This window comes from Molossus molossus, unplaced genomic scaffold, assembly GCF_014108415.1.
Source record: "Molossus molossus isolate mMolMol1 unplaced genomic scaffold, mMolMol1.p scaffold_m16_p_13, whole genome shotgun sequence".
NCBI lineage: Eukaryota > Metazoa > Chordata > Mammalia > Chiroptera > Molossidae > Molossus > Molossus molossus.
The window spans coordinates 12,032,693-12,060,486 of record NW_023425348.1 but is presented as its reverse complement, the minus strand read 5'-3'; the positions used below and the strand labels follow the sequence as shown (position 1 = coordinate 12,060,486).

The window sequence follows — 27,794 nt, the reverse complement described above, 5'->3', positions numbered from 1 at the left end:
GTTCTTTCATGGTTTAAAGCATCCCTGGTTCGATTTTCTGGTCAGGGCACATGCCCAGGTTGTAGGCCCAATCCCCAGTGGGGGGTATGCAGGAAGCGGCCAGTTGATGTTCTCTCTCATCGATGTTTCTGTCTCTCCTTCTCCCTTCCTCTCTCTCTAAAATCAATTAAAGAAAAAAAGGTTAAGAGAGATGTTCGTTAACAGCTAATATTGAATTCTTACTTTGCCTGACACTGTGCTATGCTTTATGTAAATTGTCTGATGTAATTCTTAACCCATTTTATATGTGAGAGAATGGAAACTTGGAAAAGTAATTGCCGCAAGGTCACAAAATTAGTAAGTGGTGTATAGTCAGGGCTTGAAATCAGGTCAGAAACTTTGGAGCCCTTCGTTTTAACTGGTCACCAGAAGTTACTGACTCAGATGCCTGTGCCAGCCGAGAGCTGCTTGCCTTATTTATTCAGTCATTTATTTAATTTTTATCCTCACCCGAGGACATTTTTCCATTTTTTGTTCAGAAGAGTAGGGGGGAGAGAGAGAAAAAAACATCGACGTGAAAAGGACACATGGAGTGGCTGCTACCCACACAACCCAACCAGGGCCAGGGGCAAACTGCAACTGTGTTACATGCCCTTAGCAGGAACCAAACCCGGGTCTCTCTGGACCGCAGGCTGACACTAACCGCTGAGCCCAATCGGCCGGGGTGTTTGCCTTATTTTTAAAGGGATCAGCTGCTTGATTTTAAACTCCAATTCCTAAGCTCTATCAAACTATTATGCAGAATTTTGGAACCAGTGTCGCCAAAGCTTCCAGTTTTTTCAGGAAAGCCAGAATCTGAACTTTTATACAAAATCTTCTCATTTTTAAATGTTGGTAACTAATTTAAATTAAAACACACATGATATGTAGGTCATACAAAACATATGGGTTCCCAGTTGTGACAACAGTTACTCTATTGTCACAATATGCTGCTTTTCTTAAGATGACTCCCTTATTCTCTTCTATTCTTGATTTTTTTTTTTTAATCCTCCTTAGATTGTTGTTCTTTATAAGAAGGGCAGTTTTTCTTTTTTTTTAATCCTCACACAAGGAAATTTTTCCATTTATCATCAGATAGAGTGGGAGGGACATTGATGTGAGAAAGACGCATCAACTGGTTGCCTCCCGGACTAGGGCCGGGGATGAACTGAAGCCGAGGTATGTGCCTTTGACTGGAATTGAGCCCGACTCGTGGGGCTGATGCTCTAACCACTGAATCAAACCAGCCAGAACGAAGGGAGTTTTTCTAAAGTTGTTTATCTCTGTTAGCTATATTCTTTATATGTATATAAAAATTGATTTTTTTTTTATCCTAGAGAGAGAGAGAGAGAGAGAGAGAGAGAGAGGGAGGGAGGGAGAGAGGGAGAGAGAAACATCAATCTGTTGCCTCCCATATGCACCTGATCAGGTATTGAACCTGCCACCTTTTGATGGATAGGACGACTCTCCAACCAACTGAGCCACACTGGCCAGGGCTGTTAACTATATTCTTAAGTAAATGGCAATATGTTAAGCTTACTATGATTTTTATAACTGTAATTGTTGAAATGAATTACTGTGTACCTAGAATAGAGATACTGTGAATTCTGATACTTGAATTTACTACGTTTTCTCTAGACCTGGTGATGACTGGAAAAAGGCTTTGAAACTCCCTCCAAAGGACCTAAGAATCAAAACTTCGGTAAGTTGATGGTAAACATTTAACTTAAATTGGTGTGGAAACGCTAAAAGTATAGTAGTTACTTAATAATAGGCACTGTGTTCACTTTTAAGTAAGTTGAAATGGCTGAAATTGTGTAGATGGTATGAATTGCCAAAATTTTTCACTGTTAGAAGGAATTAATAGTATATGTATCTACGCTCTGATATTTTGTTCATATGCATGTATATCGTTTCTAATTTATGGAATAATAGTTTTCAGGTATATTCTCTTTTGTTTAGTAAGATTGAAGGCAGGTGTTATCTTCATTTTGTGGATGAGAACATGGAAGTTGATGGGTTAGTTCTCTTGCACAGTGTTTTCAGCCACGTGATTTTTGTCCCCAAGGGTTATTCAGCAATAGCTGGAAACGTTTTTGGTTATCACAGCTGGGGAAATGCTATAAGACAGCCCCTTACCACAGGGAATTTTCTGGCCCAAATGTTAATATTGCTGAGCTTGAGTAACCCTGATTTTGACTAGGACATTTGTACACAATAAGTGGTGGAACTAGAGTTTGACTTCATATCTCGTGATTTTCGTATCACAGCATGATTCTCACAGTATTCCACCTGTTCCTTGGAAGAAGATGGCCACAGGGTGGCCTTTCTTCCAAACACATTTGTAATGGCATGTGTGAGAGTGGTCGTTCTCAGGAAGAGCTGAAATGCAGATGAAGATAGAGCTCATCTGTGGGTGTTTATATTTTAAATGGGGTAGATAAAGAGCATGTTAACTAACAAAGGAACACAGTTGTACTTTATTCTTTTGTTGTTTGTTCTGTTTGGTTGACTAGGATGTAACCTCCACAAAAGGAAATGAGTTTGAAGATTACTGTTTAAAGCGGGAGTTACTGATGGGAATTTTTGAAATGGGCTGGGAAAAGCCATCTCCTATTCAGGTATATTTCCCCTTTTTATCACATGTATAATATTATGAATGAAGTGTTATGTACTTTTCTTTTTTATCAGTGGGATGATAAACTGAATCAATGTTTCTCTTGTGTACACACGCTCACATATATGTGTCACATATATACACTCTTTCTGAACCTTTTCAGCGTGTTACAAAATCATGGCCTCTAAATATTTCAGTGTATTTCCTAAGAATAGAGATCTTCTGTTATATAACCATAATATAGTTATCTGTAGTCAAATTAACACTAATAACTATTTCAATTTTTAATTGACCCTAAAATACCCTTTTTAGCATTTTTTCCCTCTTTTGTACAGAATCGGGTATTGCATGTAGTTACGTTTCTTTAACCTCCTTTATTTTTTTTTTTTTTTTTTTTTTTTTTTTTTTTTTTTTTATCCTCACCCGAGGATATTTTTTCTTTTTTGTACAGATAGAGTGGGAGGGAGAGAGAGAGGAAGGGAGAGAGAGAGAAACATCGACGTGAAGGGACACATCGAGTGGCTGCCACCCGCACGACCAACCAGGGCCGGGGACAAACTGCAACCGAAGTACGTGCCCTTAGCGGGAACTGAACCCGGGTCTCTCCGGACCGCAGGCCGACGCTCTAACCGCTGAGCCAAACTGGCCAGGGCATCTTTAACCTCCTTTAATAATGAGCATTTCCTGGTCTGTTTTGGTCTTTTGACATTGACATATTTTATTTTTTTGATACGTGCTCCTAGCGGGAACAGAACCCGGGACTCTGATCCGCAAGCCGATGCTCCAACCGCTGAGCTAAACTGGCCAGGGCGTCATTGACATATTTTAAAAAATCCCCCTTCCTTTTTAAAGTAGAACAGTCCTCATTTGGGTTTGTCTCATGTTTCTACATGATTCAAGTTAATATGTTCTTAGCCAAAATACTGTAGAAGTCATGTTATGGCTTTCTCGGGGCATCACATTTGGAGGTATACACAGTGTCTGTTTATTTCTCATGGCGATTTTAATTTTGATTGCCCTGTCAAGGTGGTGTCTGATTTTTCTACTGTATAATTGTAGTTTTTCCCCTTCCTCCCTTGAAACTAATAAGCAGACTGTAGGGATCACTTTGAGATCATGCAGAGATCCTACTCTTCATCAAAGTTTCTTCTTGTCTTAGTATCCATTGATGATCCTGTTTCTGTTGGGTTGTGATTTATTTCCAACCTGAGGACTCCTCCCACCTTTGGCCTTTAAAGAAGAGCCTTCCCTTATTTCCTTGTGTGTCTGTTATCAGTGTGGAGTCATGGATCCCTTTTTTCCAATGACGTGTTTGTGGTCAAACTCTTAGACTTGGGCAGTGTGAGTCCTTTAAGATAGTTTGTAATGTGTCCCTCTTTCTTTCAGATAGATTTTTTTTTTTCAATTAATGGTTTTATTTATTTTTGGTTAATCCTCATCCAGGGATATTTTTCCTTTTTTTTTTTTATTAATATAGAGGGAAGGGGGGGAGAAAAAGAGGAACATCAATCTGACAGAGACATATTGATTGGCTGCCTCCTGCATGACCCCACTGGGGCCAGGATTGAACCTGCAACCTGGGTATGGGCCCTTGCCTGGGAATCAAACCCTCCACCCTTCGGTCCGCAGCCGACGCTCAAACCGCTGAGCCAAACGTGCTAGGACCCTTATTTTTCTTAAGCACTTCCTTTTTGGCCTTTTTGGCATGTCATGAGACCACACTTACCTGTACCTACCCTGCCCCAACCCTGGAATCAGCCATTTCTTTAAGCACCCCTGCTTCCAATCAGTGGGGAGTGGGTTAGAGGCCAGGCCCTGAGCACTAGGTGCACTCTTCGCTCCTTGGCCCTTTGGAGGAAAGAGCAAGGGGATGTGCAGTATGTATGTACACACATGCGTTCATACATGTACACATGAACACGCAGTGCGCATAGACCGATTTGGTAAAGGTGTCTGTTGTCGTCATGTGAGTTAAAACTGTTGCATCCAGGCTTAATTAAGGAAAAAGCACTTTTTCGTTGAGCAAGCATTGAGGGACCTAGAAAGTGTTGGACACGGGATGTTGTGATGAACAAGGCAGAGACGGTGGAAGACTGGTAGGAAGGACAGCTACTTGTACAGATAATTTCAGCGTAATATTACTTCATACTTGACATTGCACATATATATGTAGCATTAAAGAAAGATGGAACAGCCCTGGCCGGTTTGGCTCAGCGGTTAGAGCGTCGGCCTGTGGTACAGAGAAAGAAAGATGGAACAGCCTGGAAAAAGAATTGATCCATGTTGTAAGCACAGAACACTAGGATAGTGATTGCCTAGGGGTGAAGGTGTGCCTTGTGGGCAAACTGAAAGAAGCTTATTGCAGTTGGAGAAAGCATCAAGATGAAGTTATAGCCCGGCCGGTGTGGCTCAGTGGGTGAGCATCGACCCTGCACCAAGAGGTCACCAGTTCGATTCCCGGTCAGGGCACATGCCCAGGTTGTGGGCCTGATCCCCCATGGGGGGCCTGCAGGAGGCAGCCAGTCGATGTTCTCTCTCATTGATGTTTCTATTTCTCCCTCTTCCTCCCTCTGTCTCTAAAAAAATCAATAAAGAAACAAAAAAGAAAAGATGAAGTTATACATGAGCAGGTAGGCAATGTGAATGTAGGTATTAAAAATACTCAGAAAGTATTTTTCTGTAATGTAGTTCATGTTAATTTATTTTATTCGTAGGAATGGAAAGTGTTATGAGAGATCTCCTGTAGAATCTGTCATTCAACCTTGTATCTCTGGTACTTAGCAAGGTTCATGGTAGGAAACAGGCCCTCAAATACTCGGTTGCATTTAGAAAGTTGTGATGGAATTACGGTTAGCAGATGTCAGCAAGCGAGCTTGGTCTAGAGAACTGTTGAAGAACGCTGGGTTTGCATGCAGACTGCTCAGGTTAAGTCCCACCTCCGCTGCTTTCTCAGTTGAGTATTTGAAATACCTTTCTAAGCCTTGGTTTGCTGGCATATACAATTGATATAGCATATACCATAGGGCTGTTATGAAGATTAAGTGAAGTGATTAATGTTGGTATGTTTAATACAGTGCCTAGTACATTATAAATGCTTAAGAAATGTTAGGGGTTATTATTCCATATAATGGTTTTATTTATTGATGAATTTAGCAGACCCTTGCTGGCTTCTGTTTCTTACCTTTGTGTTAAACTTTAAAATTGAGACTACCATTCACATTGCCTTTTTCTTTACTATTATTTTGCCTGAGAATTTGTGGAAAACACAATAATACCAGTGTCTAATAGCAATTTGGCTAAGGAGGTTGGCTATACATTGGAGTGAGGGAGATTTAATTCCTCAGAAGGAAGTTGGGGTGCTACTAAGAAAGGGAAATGGATACTCCAGTAACCAAAATATATCAAACACATATGGGATCGGTCCCTCGGACCTTACAGTGGCACATGGGCTGGGAGAGCTGAGGTGGCATGTGCTTCTGCCAGCTCGGACCTGAGGGTGTGGGGCTGTGGGCTAAATGAAGATACAACTTGTGTATATGCAATTCACACATTTACAGTATACCGTTCAGTGGTTTGTTGTAGTATATGCACAGTTGTACAGCCAATACTACAATACATTTGAGAACATTTTCATCACCCTAAAGAGAAACTTTCAGTCACTTCTCATTTTCCCCTCGCCCTAATCATTCACGATTCTGCTTTCTGTTTCTATGGATTTACCTATTCTGGACATTTCATATAAAAGGAATTATACAATGTATGGTTTCTTAAGTCATCTAACTCTTTTGATTTAGCATATATTTTTAGGGGTCATCCATGTTGTATGAGTATCAATACTTCATTCCTTTCTGTTGTTGAATAATATCCCAATTGTATGGCCGAGCTATTATGAATATGTTGCTATGAACATCATCAATGTGGAAGTGTTTTGTGGAGATGTTTTCTCTTTGGGGCAGATATATCTGGAGTGGAGTTGCGAGTTCATATGCTAACGCTGTTGAACCTTTGGAGGAGCTGCCAGACTGTTTTCCAAAGTGGCTGTACATTCCCACCAGCTGTGTATGAGGGTTTTGATTTCTCCACATCCTCACTTACATGTTATTTGCAGACCTAAATTAAAGTCCTGGTTCTAGCATTTCTTGCTTTGTGATCTTGGGCAAAACAGTTAATCTCTGAGGATCCATTTTTGTCAGTTGTAAAACAAAAAGTACCTAACTTGAAACGATATAAATAACATATCTACCTAGCAGAGTGCCCGCCTAGCACACAGTGTTTCAAGAATATTTAGCTTCCTTTTCTCCTTCTCATCTCCTTGGCAGCTTCCCATTGTTTCCTCTCGGATTCCAACGCTGTCTGAGCCTGACTTGACTTTTCTTGCTTCGTGTTACCTCATCTTCCCAGGGACAGGGGTGCAGGACAGTGTGGGGGTGCCGGTCGTCATGGCCGTCACACAGGGTGAAGGATGGGTGCATCTTCACTTACAGACTAGCTTACTTTGTTAGAGCCCTATCCTCAAACAGTTTGTATAGGGCACAGCCCTGTCAGAGCAGAGGAATTCAGAAGTCAGTGGCCTCAATCTAAATCAGAAGACAGTCCCAAAATGTGAATTAGGATACCCCCAATTTAATTCTACCCCACCTGACTTCATAGAAAATTTTTATAGTTTTAAAGGATCTGGCTCAGAAAATTATTGGAAGATCCTAGGAGACCTAGCCCCCACCCCCTTTTTTTCTCTCTTGCTTTTCTATAGAACTGAGTAGCATGCAGGTAGCCTATTTAAAAAAACCATAGAAAGAGGCCCTGGCTGGGCAGTTGAATTGGTTAGAGTATTGTCCCAATACGCCAAGGTTGGGGCACATACAAGAATTAACCAGTGAGCCCTGGCCGGTTTGGCTCAGCGGTTAGAGCATCAGCCTGCGGTCCGGAGAGACCCGGGTTCGGTTCCCGCTAAGGGCATATACCTCGGTTGCAGTTTGTCCCCAGCCCTGGTTGGTCGTGCGGGTGGCAGCCACTCGATGTGTCCCTTTCACATCGATGTTTCCCTCTCTCTCTCTTCCCCTCTCTCCCTCCCACTCTGTCTGTACAAAAAATGGAAAAATGTCCTCAGATGAGGATTAAAAAAAAAAAAGAATTAACCAGTGAATGCATAAATAAGTGGAACAACAAATCAGTGTTTCTCTATCTCCCCTTCTCTCTCTAAAATAATCAGTCAATAAAAAGAAGACATAGAAGAGAAGGATCCAATGGGGCAAGATGGCAGTGGGTCTCCAGAGCACCTACCTGAAGGTGGATGGAACTGAATCACAGTAGGAGGGAGGAGATTGTAATGGTCAAGCCAAGGTTTTCTTCTTTGACCTGCTTCACCATCATAAGCAGACTGTTTAATGCTGGTTGTAAGGACAAGATAGCAGCCTTTTCACTGGACCATTTTTACAATTCTGGCAGCTGTTTTGTTCTGACCATGTGGAACCCAACTGACCCCTGTGATTGGGGTTCTCGGTAGAATGAATGTTGTGGTGGGAAATAGAAGTCATTATGCTTATGACAAGATACTCCTACAATAAAAAAATTATTTTTATTTATAGAGAGAGAAAGTGGGGGGAGAGACATGGAAACATTGATGAGAGAGAACATCGATTGGCCGCCTCCTGCACGCCCCCCCCCCACTGAGGATTTGGCCCACAACCTGGGCATGTGCCCTGGCTGGGAATCGAACCGGTGACCACTTGGTGCAGGATCGACTCTCAACCACTGACCCACACCGGTCGGGCTGTACAATAAAAATTTTAAAGTGCTAGAGAGATTTCTTTTGGTTGTTAGCTTAGGTACAGAAAGAACTAATTATTACAATGATTATGAATATCTTTCCTAATTTATTTTTCTAACTTTAGTTTCAGAAATTAAAATTAAAATTTTTATTTGAGGAACAGGAATGTTCTTCCTCTCTGTTTATATACTTGTTCTGCCTTTTTAGTTTCTATATTTGTATATTTAATTTTTCAGTAATTGTTTGCTATTTGGGAAATTTGTTTTAAGTTAATAGGAAATATTGTTGTCTTCCAAAAAACACACATGACAATAATTTCAATATGAAAGAGTAATCCTTGGTGATGTGACCATGAGTTACAGTAACTCGAATAGAATTGACTCAGTTTAAGCACATTTCAGGACAGAGAAGTTGGCTGTGAGACAGATGTTATAGGTTATGGATATAATTTGATATATAAATACCAAATACAACCTGAGTTTAAACCTTTCCATCCTATTCCTGCTTTGTGCAGGGATAAGTTGTCCAAGCTACAATTTTTCATTGTAAAATTGGCTCATTAGTCTTAAAATATCATATATAGCCTTTGCCTTGTATTTTCTTGCATCATGTTTTCCTCCAGTTTTGGTGAACTGCCCTCTGCTTTCTCTATTTATGTGTCATCCCAATCTCCTCCTTTCTTCGTCATTCTCTTTGTTGTCGATGTTCTGCTTCCTTGGTCAGTACTTACATGTACAGTTTTTATTACATTGGGATACAATTTAATGTGTATTCATTCTGTGAGCAGTTTGGGTAAATATTGGTTGGTGATGATGTTGACCGGTCTCGCTAATATACTCGGTCTCTACTTACTCTTGTAAAATGCAAATACATAAGACACTTTAAAGCAGTACCAAAGAGGTACACGTATATCTTCAGCGTATTTTAAAGAATTTGCTTCTGCGCTGTCTCCATTCACAAGTAACTTGCATGGCCCGTCTCTTTCAGGAGGAGAGCATTCCCATCGCTCTGTCTGGCAGGGACATACTGGCCAGAGCGAAGAACGGAACGGGCAAGAGTGGCGCCTACCTCATCCCCCTACTTGAACGGCTCGACCTGAAGAAGGACAACATACAGGGTCAGTTTGTTTAGACTGAGAGCGGCGGTTTACAGCCCTGGCTACTGTGGCTCGGTTGGTTGGGCGTCATCTTGTGCAGTCAAAGGGCTCAGGCTGGTTCTCAGTCAGGGCGCATGCCCAGGTTGGGGCTGAGTTCAGTCACCCGTGGGAGCGTGCAGGAGGCGGCCAACCGATGCTGTTTCTCCTTCCCTTCCTCTCTGAAAATCAATGAGAATTTAAAATATCTAAAATTATCTTCTATGTAGAAGATACTTTTTAAATTAGAATTTACATAATTTGGAATTATTTACTGTTTTCACGGGTCTTTAAAGAGATTTGTAGTTTTCAAAATGTTTTTATATATACACAGTTTTGACAACGTTCTAGTGAGATAGGCAAAGTAAGGGTGTTGCCTTACAGATAGGAAAACTAAGGTCATGAAAAGTTAAATTGTCTGGTATTACTACTTAAAAAGTAGAACTGTGATTTCACTTGTATGTGGAATCTAATGACAAAAATAGAAAAACAAAACCGTGGAACTGAACTGTTTATGTGGCTGTGTGTCTGCAAGCTTCTCAGAGAACCTTTTTTCTTTAAAGCTGTGTTGTTTTGAACTTAAGAGCTTAGGCAGTAGGGAAGAAACAAATTCTTATACTTGTCCCCAGAGTAAGCTAAATATAGTTAAGTTTTCACTTTTAAAGCATTTTTGTAAATTTTCAGCTTTGGGCCCTGGCTGGCTGGTTGTAGCTCAGTTAGAGAGTCGGCCTGTGTATTGAAGTATTGAAGGGTCATGAGTTCAATTCTCAGTGAAGGGCATGTACCTGGGTTGCAGATTCGTTCCCAGCCTGGTTGGGTCATGCGGGAGGCAACCAATTGATGTCTCTCTCTCTCTCTCTCTCTCATTGATATTATCCCCCGCCCCCCAATCCAATGGGGGGAAAATTATACTCTGGTGAGGATTAACAAGAAAAAACGTTCTGCTTTCGTGATCTATAATGATCGTTTTCTCCCATCTTCCCTTTACCTACTTTCATGTGATAAGAGGAAAGTGGGCAGCGGGGGTGTCCTGTTGGGGTGTCTCAGACTCGTGAGTCTCTCACTGCAGTGATGAAGGAAGAAGGTTTGAGCAGGTTGCCGGCTCTTAGAGCCCTTTAAAGCAGCCACTCTCAACCTGTGGGCTGCAACCCCTTTGGGGGTCGCCTAAGATGATCTAAAACATGTATTTCCGATGGTCTTAGGAACTGAGACACTGTCTCCAGGCGGGTTTGCCCACGTGCAGACACGCCCACATACAACATGAGGAACTGTATTAAAGGGTCGCAGCATTAGGAAGGTTGAGAACCACTGCTTAAAGGTTTGTAACCAAGAACAGAATAAGACTTATATAGTAACATTGATGAGGAAATGTTTATATCTGCAAAATTACAGTACTTTTGTTTTGTAAAGGCAATTTACTCATTTTACTTTTCAGAATTGGTTAGGCCTATTAGGATTTAACTTTTTAATATGTCTGAGTCTCCAGATTGCAAGAGGCAGTATTTCTTAGCTCTTCAAATTCTTAAAACATTATGTAACTTTTTTGGTATTTTCTCTGTTGCTTGATATTTTCCAGCAATGGTGATTGTTCCCACAAGAGAACTTGCTCTGCAGGTCAGTCAAATTTGCATCCAGGTCAGCAAACACATGGGAGGGGCCAAAGTGATGGCAACCACAGGAGGAACCAATTTACGGGATGACATAATGAGGCTCGACGATACAGGTAGGAAGTAGCTGATACAGGTGACCTAGCTCTGACTGACTTCACACACATATGTTTCCTTTCCGTAACTTTGTACAAATTGTTTTTAAGAATTAATAAGGGCCGGGGTGGGGGTGGGGTGTTCCGTTGATTGAAGTGTTGTTCTGTGCACCAAAGGGTTGTGGGTTTGATCCCCACTGGGGATGTGTACAGGAAACCAGTAAGTTTCTCCCTTCCTTCCTGTCTCTAAAAATCAATTTAAAAAAATAATTAATAAGGAACAGAAACATTGCAGAAGAAAAATGAATAAAGGAAATGACACTCATCCAGGAAAAAAGACAAATTGACAGTAATTGAAATGATATTCAACCTTAGTTTTTTAAATGTAAATAGAACCGCAAATTGGTATTGTACATTTCTGATTGGCAAGGCCAAACAGCATTGGTAACCAATTATGTGAGTTTGTGGTGAAATAAGCGATTTTGCAACATAGGAGTATAAATTGATGCCGTCTCTATGGTGGGCAAGTTGGTATATTTTCAAGAATCTTCCCTGAGGAAATAATTCAGCAAATGCAAGGTTGTTAACTACAGTGTGGTTTCGTAGTATTGAAAAAATTGAAACAACTTAAACATTGGAAGATAGCCTAAATATAATTCCACACAGCCATTGAAGAATGACGCCGATCTGTATTCATTTTATGAAGAGTTCTCCGTGATAAATTATTATGTGAAAAAAGATAAAACCACAAGAATAAGACCCACTTAACCCTGGCTGGTTTGGCTCAGCGGTTGGAACGTCAGCCTGCGGACCAGAGAGTCCTGGGTTTGGTTCCCGCTAGGGGCACATACCAAAAAAAAAAAAGTAAGAGCCACTTATATATAAAATTATACATAGAATTGTAGTCGATAATTACTATATTCTTATACTGCACAGTTATTTAAAATGATTATCTCATTTGCTCTTTATAACAATCTTCTGTTGAGAAGGCAGTCTACTATATTAGAAGCTTGGTGTGCCTTTTGTTACTCATTAAGGATTATTTTAAGACAAGGAAATATGTCCCTTACTTGGAGCAGGTGATTTGGGAACCTGTAGCCCACCCCATGTAGAGATGAAGCAAACAGGTATTCTCTTAGCCAAACCAAGATGAAATGGAAATCCATATCCTAAAATATATCTTTGCGTCTTGTATCACTGTAGTTTCCCCCTTAGCCTTCGAGGGATTTGTTTTCAGGCACCACCCACCCTGGATGCCTGAAACTTAGGATAGTACCAAACCCTATATATACTACGTTTTTTCCTGTGTATGTGGGTATGTGTACCTAGGATAAAGGTTAATTTATAAATTGGGCATGGTAAGAGATTAACAACAGTAAGTAATAATAAAATGGAAGAATTACAGCAATACACTATTAAAGTTATGTGAATTTGGCCTCTCCCCACATCTACCACCCATATATTTAATGCCCTTTCGTCCTAACTAAGCACTTGCATGAACTGTGGCCGTAACCTTCACAGTTTGTGATGCGACAGCAGCACTAGCACACATTTCTTTTTCTTCAATTTCAGAGATAAAAGGTCGATTCTCATCGTAGATCTTAGCAAACTTTGCGTACAATTTGTTTTTCTTATATCGAGAACTTTCACCTTTTTGCTAAAAGGAAGTATGTTCCAGCTTCTCTTTGGCACACGCAAGTTGCTAGCATCACCGCTCTTGTACTCTGGGCCGTTTAATTAAGTAAATAAATGCACTTGAACACAGGCACTGGGGTACAACAATCTGACGACCTAGACAGCTACTAAGTGACTTAATAGGTAGTTAGCAGCTATTTACATTCTTGGCAGGACTGAGCACAAATGGACAAATGGCTCGACATTTAAAGCTTATGAACTGTTTATTTCTGGAATTTTCCATTTAATATTTTCAGATTTCATTTGACCATGGAAAGTGAAACTGGATAAGGAGGGACTACTGAATTCCTCCTCTTCAACATTTCTGATAAAAAAAAAAAATGTATCTTTTAGAAGGTTTATATATGTATACAAACCTTTACTGCATCCTTTTTGCCAAAGCTAAAATTAATGAGACTGTGTTTTCTAATCTTGTGCAGTGCACGTGGTAATAGCTACTCCTGGGAGAATCCTGGATCTTATCAAGAAAGGAGTAGCAAAGGTTGATCATGTCCAGATGATAGTATTGGATGAGGTAATGTCTCTTCATTTGGAAAGATGCTATTCCGTATTATTCTGAACTTTGTTTATAACTGTCGGTGATTAAAGCAAAGGTTCTTTGTGTTTTATGACCTTCTAATAATACGACTTTTGTCAGTTCAAACTAATTTGCTTATAAAACATGTTTTGCCCTTTAAAGGCAATAGATGATAAGAATAGTTCAGCCTTAAGCCCTTCTTAGGGATGCCAGATAGTTTGGGTTTTATTTTTATTTTCAGGATGAGAAGTTGTTGAATAACCTCAAACCAAGTTCATTCTAACTCTTTTTCCATTCACTGATAACATCTTAAAAGGCATGTAATGTCTCCAACTCCTCATTTAGCATATAATACTTGGTATTGTTTGGGGTTTTGGGGTCTCTGTTACATGCATTATCTCACTAGGTATTAAGTGCTTTTTAAGAACTTCCATTAACTCTATCCTTGGGCTCTAGTAGTGTTTTATACATACAGACAGACAGACATTATATTACTGTTAATATTTTGAAATAAAGTTATTTTAGTTATTCTACATTTTAGACAGCTAGATCAGGGCAATCATGGTCTGGTTCAGATCAGGTTTTTCCTTTGAGGAATGAGAGAACATTTATTATTTCACTCTGTGCGAACCCTGAGTGCTTTACATGTTTTTAAATCTGATTTTTATAACAACCCTGTAAGATAGGCATCCTATAAAGTAGTTACTACAGTGAGTGCACATCCTAATTTTAACATTGTGGGATCTAAAGTATTGATTAGTTAAGCAGCCGCCCAAAATAGTTAATAAGTGAAGGAAACAAGATTTCGATCCAGGTAACTTGACTCTAGACCTATATTTTTAACCAGTAAACCATACTGCCTCTTTAACGGAAGTCACATTAAAATTCTGTTATGGGAACAAGGGTTCTGTTTGTCTAGACTCCTCCCCTGCTCCCCAAAGGCGGGCACTATAGACCTTTTCCTTCTGTGTCACGGGCACGAGTCCTGGCGCTGTCAGATTGTGTGGGACATTCATGGATGCTCTTTTTGGTTGATGCCTTATTAACCAGAGACCTTGACATTATTTGATTGTTTTGAAAGTTGTCTTCTTTTTGTACTGCAGGCAGATAAGTTGCTGTCACAGGATTTTGTGCAGATAATGGAAGATATTATTCTCACGCTACCTAAAAACAGACAGATTTTATTATATTCCGCTACTTTCCCTCTCAGTGTACAGAAGTTCATGGTGAGTATAGAACGATGCACTTGGAAGCAGTGCCATTCTGTTGCCCATGAGTGTATCTTTATCCATAATTATATCTTATTATCAGTCTATACTTAGGGCTGGTTAGTTAAAGTTTTTGGCTTGTTTTTTTTGGTCAGATGATCAGTTAACATTTGTTGTGCGTAAATTAACTGATTTTTAAAACAAGCTGTTATAGTAATTTGATTACATTCTTCGTTGTTCACTTAATTTTTGTTGTCAGGCCGACATAGCCATTGATGCTAGATAAACTGATCACAGCATAACCCTACATACAAAATACAAGATAGTGACTTAGCTGCATACCTGAGTGTTAGATCTCCCGTTTTATTGTGATTTGTTTCTTCCATGACAGGTCATGTATACTTGTTTTGAAGAGAGCTCCATACTTAAAGAGTTTATCAGACAGGTGTCTAGGATATGTTTTGAATTTGAGATACATTCTGCTTTCACTTAAGAGTAAGACTCTTCTTTTTTTTTTTTTTTAGAATTCCCATTTGCAGAAACCTTATGAGATTAACCTGATGGAGGAACTGACTTTGAAGGGAGTAACTCAGTACTACGCATATGTAACTGAGCGCCAAAAAGTACACTGCCTCAACACGCTGTTCTCCAGGGTGAGTTCACGCTGTCAGCTGCTGAGCACCGCCATTCCTGAGCCCCAACGAGACACCGTCGGAGCGGTTTCCCCTCCACTTCACATGCTGAAAGAAAACTCCTTAGCTTTTCCTAAAAGGCAGTTTCAGTTTATCTGAAGTTGATAGGATATAATCGACAAGTCTTAGGCACTTTCAATTTAATTCTAAAAGAGTTTGACCTCAATTACAGTTGCTCCTCGTTATTTGCAGTAATTGTAGTCAGCCCTCATTATCTGCAGATTCTGCATTTGCAAATGCACCTACTTGCCAAAATTTATTTGTAACCACAAAATCAGTACTGGTGCGCTTTTGAGGTCGTTGGACATGCACAACACAAACATCTTGAGCTGCTGCGCGTATTCCCAGCTGAGGTCGAACAAAGCAATACTTCCTTCTTGTTTCAGCTTTCATACCATATACCATGTTCTTTTTATGACCTGTTTAATTTTTTTTTTGCATTTTTGTGCTTTTTTTTGTTTATCTCATTGTTTAAAAGGTCCCCTGAGCATAGTGCTAAGTGCTGGCTAGTGTACCCAAGTACAAGAAACTGAGGTACCTTGTAGAGAAAATGGATATTAGATAAACTTTATACAGGCATGAGTTACGATGTTGTTGGCCATGAGTAAATAAGGTGTCCTTAGAGGGTAACACACACAAAACACAGTTGTCTGTTGATTTCATTGATGAAAAACTTAAGACCAGCCCATGCACCAGAAGGTGGCGGGTTTGATTCCCAGTCAGGGCACATGCGCAGGAGGCAGCTGATCAATGTTTCTCTCTCAGATCATCGTTTCTCTCTCTTCCCTTTCCTCTCTAAAGTCAATTAAAAATATATATATATATATATATATAAAGCCAGAGGCGCCCAGGAACCATCCTGCATTTCTACCAGGAGCAGTGGTTCTGTATTCTCTTAATGCAGCGTTTGCAGCAACTCAATAGACTGTAACTATCGCGAATGATGAGAACTGGCTGTGATTCACTCTGCTGCCAGTCGTGTGCCCTTATGAAATACACTGTTCTACAATAGAACTTACAAATTATCTGCATATATTAAGTAAACGGATAGTATTTACAATTGTTACAGTTTTGCATCTTTGTGCTGTAAGATGAAATCAGAGACCATGGTTTTAACATTTGTTGGCCAGTCAATATTTTCAAGACATGCAAAGTAAATTTTTTTTTTCCCCTGTGTCTTTCTTTTCCTCCTGTTCTCAGCTTCAGATAAACCAGTCAATCATTTTCTGTAACTCCTCTCAGCGAGTTGAATTGCTAGCCAAGAAGATTTCTCAACTGGGTTATTCTTGCTTCTATATCCATGCTAAAATGAGGCAGGTAAGTGTGAAACTAGAATTTGTACCAATTTTTAAAAAATCTTTCCAAGTATTTCTTGGATTTTGTTTTAATGCTCCTCTTATTATTCATTTTAACCTCTCGGAGGTTTAGTTCTCTAACTGTGAAGTAGTAGGGAGTAATAATACATGCTCTTATCTCACAAAGAAGATGGAGATAACGTACAAGCGTTGGTCAGCTGTCAAGTGTGATACAAAAGTGAAACTTGATTGTTTTCCTTCCCCGGGTAATCTCTAGATTTGCACCATGTAATACAATAATCTCAAGCTATATGTGGCAGTTTATATGAGTTAAAATAAAATAAAATTTAAAATATAGTTGCTCAGTCATACTGCCCGTATTTCAGTGCTGCGTCATGTGTCACCAGCAGCTGCAGCTTTAGACTGGACTATACAGATACAGAACGTTTCTGTTCTTGTGGAAGGTTCTGCTGGACAGCACTACTCCATGTTTCTTATGTGTCTGTGTACCTCCTCAACCCAGATATTTTTCCTTTACTATTTGCCTTAAGAAAAGGATGGAGCCCTGGCCGGTTTGGCTCAGTAGTTAGCGTGTTGGCCCACGGACCAATGAGTCTCGGGTTCGATTCCGGTCAAGGGCACCTACTTGGGTTGTGATTAGTACCCGGCCCTGGTTGGGTCATGCGGGAGGCAACCAGTCAATGTGTCTCTATCACGTCGCTGGTTTTCTCTGTCTCTCCCTCCCTCCCTCCCTCCCACTCTTATCTAATGATAAATAGAAAAATATCCTCGGTTGAGGAATAAAGAAAAGGATGGAATCTCTCAATTTCTGAACTTGATTTAACAGAAAATGAATTTAAAACTCTAATGACATTTTTTGTATGTGTACTAACTATAATTGAACTTTCATGAAAAGAAAACATTTCTGTAGACTTGTCAAGTTAAGAACTTAAATTAGTCAACTCACATTTGGTTTTCAAAAAAGCTTAATGTCATGGATCAGATACCACCATGTAGGCACCTAGCGATTAGAAATTATCACAGGAAATGAATGGTATTAAGTTGATGACAGTATTTTTATTTATTTTTTTTTTTTTTGTCCTCACCCGAGGACATTTTTTCGATATTTTGTTCAGATAGAGTGAGTGGGAGAGAGAGAGAGAGAAACATCGACGTGCAAGCGACACATCGAGTGGTTGCCACCCACACGACCCAACCAGGGCCGGGGACAAACTGCAACCAAGGTACGTGCCCTTAGCGGGAACCGAACCCGGGTCTCTCCGGACCACAGGCCGACGCTCTAACCGCTGAGCCAAACCGGCCAGGGCGATGACAGTATTTTTAAATAGAAGAATGTTGTGCTGAAAATATAAGCCAGTTTGCCAGATGCTAGATTTATCACTTTTCCTACAGTCATTGTGTATGTTTTTATTTTTGTTTTTTAATTGGAAAGTAGCTATTTTTAGCTTTTGTATATAATTACTGAAACGGTAAATAGTAGATGTTTTGGTCAAGCCAAACTTTTGGCATCTTCTGTTTGAAACATTCTTAAAGTGTATTACAGAAACATGGTGAAAATTGTCACTTGAAATCCATTCCAGCAAAAAATATAAATCCTTTGAGTTAAAATAAATACTACATATAGATATGTATTAGTTCCTTATTAATTCCCATGGGAAACTAATGTATAATGTTTTATTAACTTTTTAATATATGTATATTGATTTGCCTCATTTGTATAAACAAATTTTGTATAGGAGAAATAGTGGGAAGTTTGGGGCTACGTGGAGGAGCTTTAATCAAATTAAGTGCATTGCTTTGTTCCTAGGAACATCGGAATCGTGTCTTTCATGACTTCCGAAATGGCTTATGCCGCAATCTTGTTTGCACTGGTAAGTGTTTTCTATTTCCTTTACCCCTTGCCTTCTCCACTAGTGCTGCTCTGCTTTTTCGTCTCATACTATGCCACAGGAGCCGGTCACGTAGCCTAGGTCACCCTGCGACCACTTCTAGAAGTTCTGAAGTCGGGAGGGAGCCCTGAAATCAGGCTCCTGTCCGAGCCTGCGGAGGACGGGCTCTGGCACTCGGCCTTGTCCGGCTTCTCGGCCGGTTTGGGGTTGTGTGTTTTCTGAATAGTTTAGCATACAGGAGTGAATTACACATAGCATATGAAAATGGATATTATGAAACCATCCATGGTCTAGAAATTGTTTATTGTGGCCTTTTAAATTTTTTTGCCAGAAATTAGTCTGAATTTTGTTGTGTTTTCAATACATGAAGAAAAACCCTGGGGAGGCAGGTGGCAGGTAGACAGACTAGGCAAAGCAGATGTATTCGGTATCCTTCCGTCTTTAAACTAGAAATATAATCTTAGTTTTGGTGTGAGATTATCTTTTGGATAGAGAGAAGAACCCAGAATTTAAAAAAAATATTGAGGTATACACACAGATAAATAAATCGTAAATATATTATTTGCATTTACATGTTCACCCAGATCAAGATTTAGAATACTTCAAGATCTGTTTTTTAAAATGCTGCTGTAGAAATAAACTTCTACTTTTTCTAGATGAATATTAAATTTGTTAATTTACAAGAATCAAAAAAGGGACTATCAGATATCCTGCATTTATCTTGTTTTTCGGACAGCTCGTATAGCTGTGAATACATTTATGTTTATATTTTATCAACACTTTGACCTTTAAATATAGTGAAAGTACTCAAAATAAGAATGTTGATCGAGTGGAAAGAGCACCAGAGCCCTAGGATGTGAGGCTGGAGCTGAAGCCCTGCCTCTGCCTCACCTCTGGTCGTACGGCCTTTGGCAGTTTGTCTTTTTCTTTTATGCCATTTTTTAATCTCTCAAATAGGGATGCTTTAAACTGCGTTCTGGACAAATATCTGTTGTAGTTTATTCAAAAAATATTTATTGATATTCAGCAAATATTTCTTTACTCTTTGCCAGATGCTTGGCTAGGTGCTGCAGAATAGCGTGCTCCCCAGTGTTATGTGATGTGTGTTTTGCCACAGTTAAAGGTTAAGTGTATCTGCACACGCTTCCTGTGTTTGGGGGCCTGTAATCTAGATGAGGCAATAATCTATCAGTGAGACGTTTAGAATTGTTAAGCAAATTCAGAATGTATAGACAAATGGAAGGTGTCATTTGCTATTAAGCATTTCCCTGTTTGAAATTTTTTTTCATAGTTTTATTAATGGATTGGTGGGGGCATTGATTTGTTGTTTCACTTATTTATGTCATTGGTTGCTTCTTGTATGTGCCCTGACTGGGGATCCAACCCAAAAACTTGGTGTATCAGGACGACACTTGAGCCAACTGAGCTATCCGGTTGGGGGTGGGGTGGGAGTTCTTTATACTAAGAGTAGTTATACACTGATATCAATTATTGTGGCTAATGGGTTTTATTTTTCATCATTACTTGCTGTGTTGCCCTGAGTTTTTTGAAGTGCCAGTGCTTCTTATTTTTCAGAACAATAATATGTCATTAAGTTAAGTACTGAGTAACATGTATAAAAACATGCAAAGTACCACCCCATTCTTCAAGGAGCAGTGGTTTAATCAGTGGTAAAAACATAAACATCAAGCGTCCAAGGGCAGCGCCTGCACGCTTTCACTGTAAAATGGTAGATAGCAAATATTTTAGATGGCACACCATGTGGTCTTGTTACGAGGTACTCAGCTCTGCCGTTCTAAGAAAAGCACCTTAGACAGCAAATAAGCACATGGGCAGGGGCATGGCCACGTGGCAGCGAAACTTTATTTACAAAGACAGGCTTTGGACTGGTCTATAAGGGGTAAAGGTGATTTGCAAATGTGAGGTATGTACACCGTTGACCCTCAAACAACACAGATTTGAACTTCATGGGTCCACTTACACATGGGTTATTTTTCAATAACAGTAAATGTATATGGAAATTTTTTTCAAAACTTAAGAAAATGTTTTTAAGATAATAAGGAAAATTCTTTATTGTATGAACATAGTATATAAAACACATAACATGGCCTTGGCTGTTTTGGCTCAGCAGTTAGAGCATCGGCCTGCTGTCCAGAGAGGCCTGGGTTCGGTTTCCGCTAAGGGCACGTACCTTGGTTGCACTTTGTCCCTGGCTCTGGTTGGGTCATGTGGGTGGCAACCACTCTTTTTTTTTTTTTTTTTTTAATCCTCACCCGAGGACATTTTTCCATTTTTTGTACAGATAGAGTGGGAGGGAGAGAGAGGAAGAGACAGAGAGAGAGAAACATCGATGTGAAAGGGACACATCGAGTGGCTGCCACCGCACGACCAACCAGGGCCAGGGACAAACTGCAACCGAAGTACGTGCCCTTAGCGGGAACCGAACCCGGGTCTCTTTGGACCGCAGGCCGACGCTCTAACCGCTGAGCCAAACCGGCCAGGGCGGCAACCACTCTTTGTGTCCCTTTCACATCGATGTTTCTCTCTCCCTCCCTCCCACTCTATCTGAACCAAAAATGGAAAAATGTCCTTGGGTGAGGATTAAATAAATAAATAAAATAAAAACATAACATGAAATATGTGTTAATTGATGTTGGTAAGGCTTCTGATCAGTAGTAGGCTATATTAATAGTTAAGTTTTGGGGGTGTCAAGTTATATACAGATTTTTTACTGCAGTGGTAGGCACCCCTGATCCCTCACATTGTTTAAGGGTAAACTATAGCAAGTAACCCTAAATTTTCATAGGAGAGAGAAATAACTAGCCTGAAGTTATCTGAGAATAGATGGAATTTTAACTGGCTTTACAAGCTGGATCATTCTAAGGCAGGGGACTGGTGTCAGAAGTGATCCGTGCAGGGTTAAAGTTATGCTCAAGGAAAGATGGGGATGAGTTTGGTAGAGAGGACAGTTTCAGGAGATGTGTTAGAAAAGTATGTCAAGACCAAAATATGAAGAGGAAGATCTTAAATTTTATCCAGAGGCAATTGGAAGCAATGAGTTACAAATTCATAGTAGTAGTTTAGAAATATATTCTGACCATCATCGATTGTTCTGTTGGGGTGTGGAGCTGATAGAAGCAGGTAAACCTAGTTATTAGCCTATGGTTGTTTCTGTTTATAGTTTTCAGAGCCTAAATTAGCATAGTAATTGTGGGACTAGAAGTAGAGAAGGGATGATGGCCTTGCATATTAGCTTAACCTCGGACCTACTATAAATAATTTAGCAGAATGGGATGCATGAATTCTAAACAAAACATAAATAATTACTGCTAGTGAATTACCACTTTTTGAAGTATTCTAAGACACAACAAACTATTTTAATAAGTAATTTACTATTTAATCTAAATACTAGAAAACAGACTAAAGAAAATAAAATGACTGGTTATTTCTGAGGCTCATTTATGATTTGACCAGTTATCCTGTTCTGTTCCTGTATCTGCACTCACCTCAGACCATTTTCTAAAGTTTCCTTAGAGAACTGGGCTTAGGTAACTTGTGAGCAGATGTTATGATAATTTGCATGAAAGGTAATGCCACAAATTTGAAAATGCATTTGAATTACTAAATGAAATTAATAAATTTAGGTTATTCTAGAAATATTGTTAAATAGTATTATGGTGCCAAGACACATGCTTAAATGTTTTAAATTGCTTAAATGTTGAAGTATTGAAAGTTATAATGAAGGGTTGTTTGTTTTTTTCTTTTTAAGATTTGTTTACCCGAGGTATTGATATACAAGCTGTGAATGTGGTAATAAACTTTGACTTCCCGAAGCTGGCAGAGACCTATCTCCATCGTATTGGAAGATCAGGTGAGGGAAAGGAAGGAGTTGTTCTTTGGAAGTTATTTTTGAGAAGTTGAATCACTGAAGTTTATTTTTTTATGTGAAATAGTGTGGTAGCAATGAGAACAGTGAATTAAAATTAATCTAGTTGATGGATATTTAAGACTAATTTCTAGTTCTTCTAGGACACTTTATTAGAAAAGTTAACTACCATATGCTTAAATCGAGATAGATTTCATGAAGGAGAACCTTTTCTCATCAGGCAGTGCAGTATGGAACTACCGTATAGTATGTGTATTTGGGCAACTTTTGACACAAGTAAGCATCCATTTGTCCCTTGACACCGGCAGAGTGGAGCACTGCTGTGGTCCGGGGACCCTGAAGCATGTGAGTCTGAGGGTCCAGATCCCAGACTGGCGTTGAACAAAAACATGGGTCCTGTGTGGTTCTGATGCTTACAGACTCAACATGCACACTCATATTCAACTCATTTTTTTGTTAATTAAAAAATCTTTTTTTTTGTTGTTAGGTCGCTTTGGTCATCTTGGCTTAGCTATCAACTTGATCACATATGATGATCGCTTCAACCTGAAAAGTATTGAGGAGCAGCTGGGAACAGAAATTAAACCTATCCCAAGCAACATTGACAAGAGCCTCTATGTGGCAGAATACCACAGTGAGCCTGTAGAAGATGACAAACCATAACAAGCATGTGCGTACTCGACAGAACAGCTCAGTGAGCATAATGTTTAGAGACAAGCAAAGAGCCCCTTCGTGGGGAGACCTGATGTGCCGCCATATGTAATCAGTAGCCATATAGGGCGCCCTGGCTGCATGAATGAGTGACAGGAAGTGTCTCTTGGTGAAGTTGTGATCTTTCTCATTAGAAATCCTGTAAATGTTACTCTTGAATGCAGTCTTCTAAGTAATGTGGTATGTGAACAGTGCTAAGACAAAATCAGGTTTCAAAAATAATAAAAGCAAAGAGAATCTTTTTCAGCAATTTTGAATGTGAAAATATTTTTCTGTATCATTCAGTCATCTCTATTGGAATTCACTCTTTTGTTTAATTTTGTTTAGTTTTTATTTCATTAATTTTTGTTACAGATGTTTCTCCTTTTTCCCCCATTGACACCTCTTCCTGTTCCCAACCCCTCCCCCCAGCATTGTTGTCTGTGTCCATTGGTTATGCTTATATGCATAAGTTCTTTGGTTTATCTCGTCCCTTCCCCTCGCCCCCTCCTCTGAAGTTTGTCAGTCTGAACCCTACTACTATGTCTCTAGGTCTATTTTGTTCATTATATTTCACAAATAAGGGAGATCATGTGATACTTGTCTTTCTCTGATTGGCTTATTTCGCTTAGCATAATGCTCTCCAGGTCTGTCCATGTCATCTCAAAGGATAAGAGGTCTTTCTTTTTACAGCTGCATAGTATTCCATTGTGTAAATGTACCACACCTTTTTTTTCTTTTTAACTGGCTACCTCCCGCACAACTCCAACCAGGGCTAGGGAGGAACAGCAACTGAGGCATGTGCCCTTGACTGGAATCGAACCCACAACTCTTTGGTCCACAGGCCAGCGCTCTAACTACTGAGCCAAACCAGCCAGGGCAATGTACCACATTCTTTTTTTTTTTTTTATCCACTCATCTACTGATTGAAACTTGGGCTGTTTCCAGATCTTAGCAATTGTAAATCGTGCTACTATGAACATAAGGGTGCATATATTCTTTCTGATTGGTGTTTCAGGCTTCTTAGGATATATTCCTAGAAGTGGGATCACTGGGTCAAATGGCAGCTCTATTTTTAATTACTTGCGAAAACACCGTAGTGTTTTCCACAGTGGCTGCACCAGTCTGCATTCCTACCAGCAGTGTGCTAGAGTCCCCTTTTCTCCACACCCTCGCCGACCCTTGTTGTGTGATGATTTGTTGATGACGGCCGGAATTCGCTCTTAATTTCAAATGGTACCTTAATAAATCAGGTTAAATTACCCATATAATACCTATCGCCAGTGTGTGATCAAGTTATGAGGATGAGTCTTTAAACGCCCACTCTGGTTTTCTGCGCCATCCTCTCATGTAATCTCGTGGGGACTAGTGGGGTGTGGTAGAAATGCTCAAAACAAGGCTCAACATAAAGGGAAGTAAACTATTGTGGAGTTTTGTTCTCACGAAAATCTGATTTAATTTGAGAGATGATATTCAAATTTGCAATGAAAATCTTACCTATTGTTTTTAGGTTTTTGAAATTGCTCTTTTCACTTTTTTAAAAACTTAAATGTCAAACAAAATCCTCAGACAAATGTAAAACTAGCCAATGTTTGCTAGTATATTGTCAGGTTATTTATTAAGCTTTTGTAAGGTTTAAAAAAAATTGGTAAGTTGTGAATGACTGCTTCCTGTTGCAGAACCATCTGGCAGACCCTCCTGCGGCTGCGTGGCCCTGCAGTAGGCGGAGCCCAGGGGGAGCTGTTACAGGGCATTTGGGGCGGAGATGGTAAAAACCTATGTATGTTGCTTTTACAAATGTTAATTTTAGGTTTCTTCTTTCTTTAGGCTTTGACAAACTAAAGAAGGCTTGTTTGGATCTGTGACACATCATTTTGGGGGGGTGCTCTTCTCTTTGTGGGTTTTTCATTTTTTTTTTTTTTTTTTTTGGAACTATGAAGACTTAACGCAGACATTTTTTTCTTTTTTTAACTGGTGAAGAGAAAACGCTGAAAAGAAGGAATATACCTTTTTTGTTCCACTTGTTTGCACTGTGTGCCGACTGAACATTAGTTGCACTAACTGCTGGTTTTAGAAAATGCTTTCTGGTGAAGTGGGGGACAAGGAAGGAAGAGAAAGAAGAGAATGGGAGAAACCCTAAAAAGAGAAGAATCTTGATGAAAACACAAGCTTGTCTATGATTTCAGAATTCTTCAGCAGCTGACTCTCAAGTGCATTTCAACTTCTCCCTGATTACTCATCCGTTTTTTAAGCCTGAAGAGCTTATTACTTATTTGTGCGAAGTGCCTTATGCTATGAGACCATTCAGAACATCATCTTTTAGACACAGCCCAAGGAATCAACAACAGCAATTCTTTCATTTTTCTTTTTAAAACTTTTTCTTTCATTTTGGTTTCACATTGAAGTCTCTTTCTTCCTTTTCTACTCAGTACTCAAGCCCAGGGCTGGAAGATGAAACGTATTAGTAATGTTCAACACCATTTTTTTTTCTTTTAAGTGGAGGAGTTGATATGCAACTGCAGTTCATCTACACTGTAAATACATGTATTTAAAAAAACAATCCCAAGTAAAAATTTCTTCTGGGCTGAGTAGAAGCAACATCATCGCTCCCAACGGAAAGAGCCGTCTATGTCATTGCAGGAGCCATATGACAAGCCTTTGTGCTCTGCAGCAGACACTAAAGACTGGTCACATGCGCCTCATTAGCAGCTGTGGCACTTGGTGTAGACGTGTCAGCCTGACCCTCTTTCCTCTGTGGTGACGCTTGTCCCGTAGAAAATTGGGTGTGTATACTTGTATAAACTTTGTAAATACGTTTTTTTCTGGGTTCATATATATATATGTGTATGTATATATACATATATATACATACACATATGTGTGTGTGTGTGTGTGTATGTATATATATATGTATTTTTTTTTTTTTTTTTTTGATGAAGGTTGCTGGGATTAAGGGGATTAGAGTGATTATGGGAGCAGCTAAAGATGAGAGGGGCTCAGTTTTCCGCAACACTAAATTCTAAAAAAGTACTTTGACCTTTTACTGTAGAGAGCAGACTTCTGTGGCGACCCACTGTTGGGGAAGGGGCCCTGAAGTCTTCGCAGTTTGCTGCCACACTGTCTGGTACCTCTAGAGTAGGCCTGCCAGAGGGAGCCCAGAGACGTCAAAAGCCTGTATAATTCATGGTGTTATTTTTGAGACGCTCTCTCTGATTTTGCTTCCCGCTTTTTAAAAGTTTGAGAAACTTTTTAAGCTCTGCAAAAGGGGACAAAGATGAATCTGCCTTGCAGAGCGGGAGCTCAGTTGAGTGGCAGTGTCTGAGCAGTAGATGTATAAAGCATGGATTTGCATTCACAGTAGTAGCCAGTACCAGCTCAGGTGAGGTCAGCAGTTCTGGGCTTCATTCCTGTGATCACCTCCCGTACTGTGTCAGTGTGTTGCCCTCTGCCCACCTTGATACGCAAACTTGCAGGAATGGGCAACCCCTGAGAGCTGTTAACTTTCATGCTGCAGAAAGCTGCTTGCCATCCTTTAGCTTTGTGACAAGTGTCATTTTTGCATTGTAAATTGCTGGCAAATGCTTTACAGTCAATAGTGTTGCATTAAATTGTGCCCCTCCCAACATGCTTGATGTTTGGCCTGATCTCCAGGCAAAAGGAGTGAGATGAATCAAAACCAGTGAACTTTTTTAAAAAAATGTTTTTAATTCCCTTTTAACCCAGTGTACTAGGTCAATCAGGAGGCATCTAGGGCTTAAAAAAAAAAAAGAAAAATTTAAAAATTTAATTTCCATATTCTATTGTTTTTCAAAGCCCTAAAATAGTATAAGTCCTGCCTATGCTTTCATGCTTAACTCATCTGGATAAAGAAATCAATTACTCAAAGTTGCTCTTTTGACTCTGGTTCTAAACAAGAACTATTTGTGACTCACCCAAAACTCCTTGAAGATCAAAATCCTGCAGATGCCTCCTGATTAGACATAGCCCCGACTCCTTAAAAATTGTAGCAAGAGCTGCACAGTACAAAACCTAAAAAGAAGCTCATTTATTTGGAATCCAAGCCACATCAGTTCTTCTATCCAGCCAGTGTTGGCAACTAAATACAAGCCCTAATTAAGGAAGTAACTTTTTTCCAGGGAGGGATGGGTGGAGGGAATTTAAAAGGCACCAACTTTTGACCATCCCCCCCAAAAAATCTTGCCATGTACTGTTGCAGCACTCTCTGTCCCTCACCTCTGGCAAGATAAGAGGGATCATCATAGAAGAAAAGCAGGAAAGGCTTATAATGCAATTTTCTATCTCGCTAGACGGTGTGGGTGGCTAACCAGCACAGTCCTCTCGGCCCTCCTCAGACTGTCCACTTGGTGCCATGTGCCCGTGGGCCTCAAAGCACAGAGTGAGCTGAAAGTAATACTGAAGTACAGCCTCTGAGGGGGCGTGGCACTTATGTCTGGGGCACCAGTGCTGGGCAGTCTGGTGCGGGCGGCTGTCCAGTTTTGGTGCTTGACTCTTGAATAGGAATTGTTAAACGGAAAGATGCTCTAAGGACCAGGTCAAAGCCTGGTCTCTCCTTTTTTTTAAATCCCCTCACAATAAGGCGCATTTGTTACTATTGGAAATTGTTTTCGTGTTCTTCCAGTATTGGGGGTTCATTTTAAGTAATGG

At 39.9% G+C, this 27,794-nt stretch overlaps 1 protein-coding gene across 2 annotated transcripts in view; it reads left to right on the top strand.

Annotated features, from left to right (window-relative positions):
- DDX6 (DEAD-box helicase 6) overlaps window positions 1-25,996 on the top strand; it is a 30,978-nt gene extending 4,982 nt beyond the window's left edge. Inside the window, exons 3-14 of one of the 2 annotated variants that reach the window (XM_036257768.1) lie at window positions 1,657-1,720; window positions 2,535-2,639; window positions 9,390-9,519; window positions 11,111-11,257; window positions 13,351-13,445; window positions 14,552-14,674; window positions 15,181-15,309; window positions 16,549-16,665; window positions 18,472-18,535; window positions 22,323-22,424; window positions 22,927-23,109; window positions 24,957-25,996. In XM_036257768.1, the coding sequence (XP_036113661.1) occupies window positions 1,657-1,720; window positions 2,535-2,639; window positions 9,390-9,519; window positions 11,111-11,257; window positions 13,351-13,445; window positions 14,552-14,674; window positions 15,181-15,309; window positions 16,549-16,665; window positions 18,472-18,535; window positions 22,323-22,424; window positions 22,927-23,102 (1,252 nt within the window). In that variant the 3' untranslated portion in view covers window positions 23,103-23,109; window positions 24,957-25,996. The remainder of the gene's footprint in view (window positions 1-1,656; window positions 1,721-2,534; window positions 2,640-9,389; window positions 9,520-11,110; window positions 11,258-13,350; window positions 13,446-14,551; window positions 14,675-15,180; window positions 15,310-16,548; window positions 16,666-18,471; window positions 18,536-22,322; window positions 22,425-22,926; window positions 23,110-24,956) is intronic. The other variant, XM_036257767.1, reaches the window with a different exon arrangement.
- The last annotated feature ends 1,798 nt before the right edge of the window (window positions 25,997-27,794 follow it).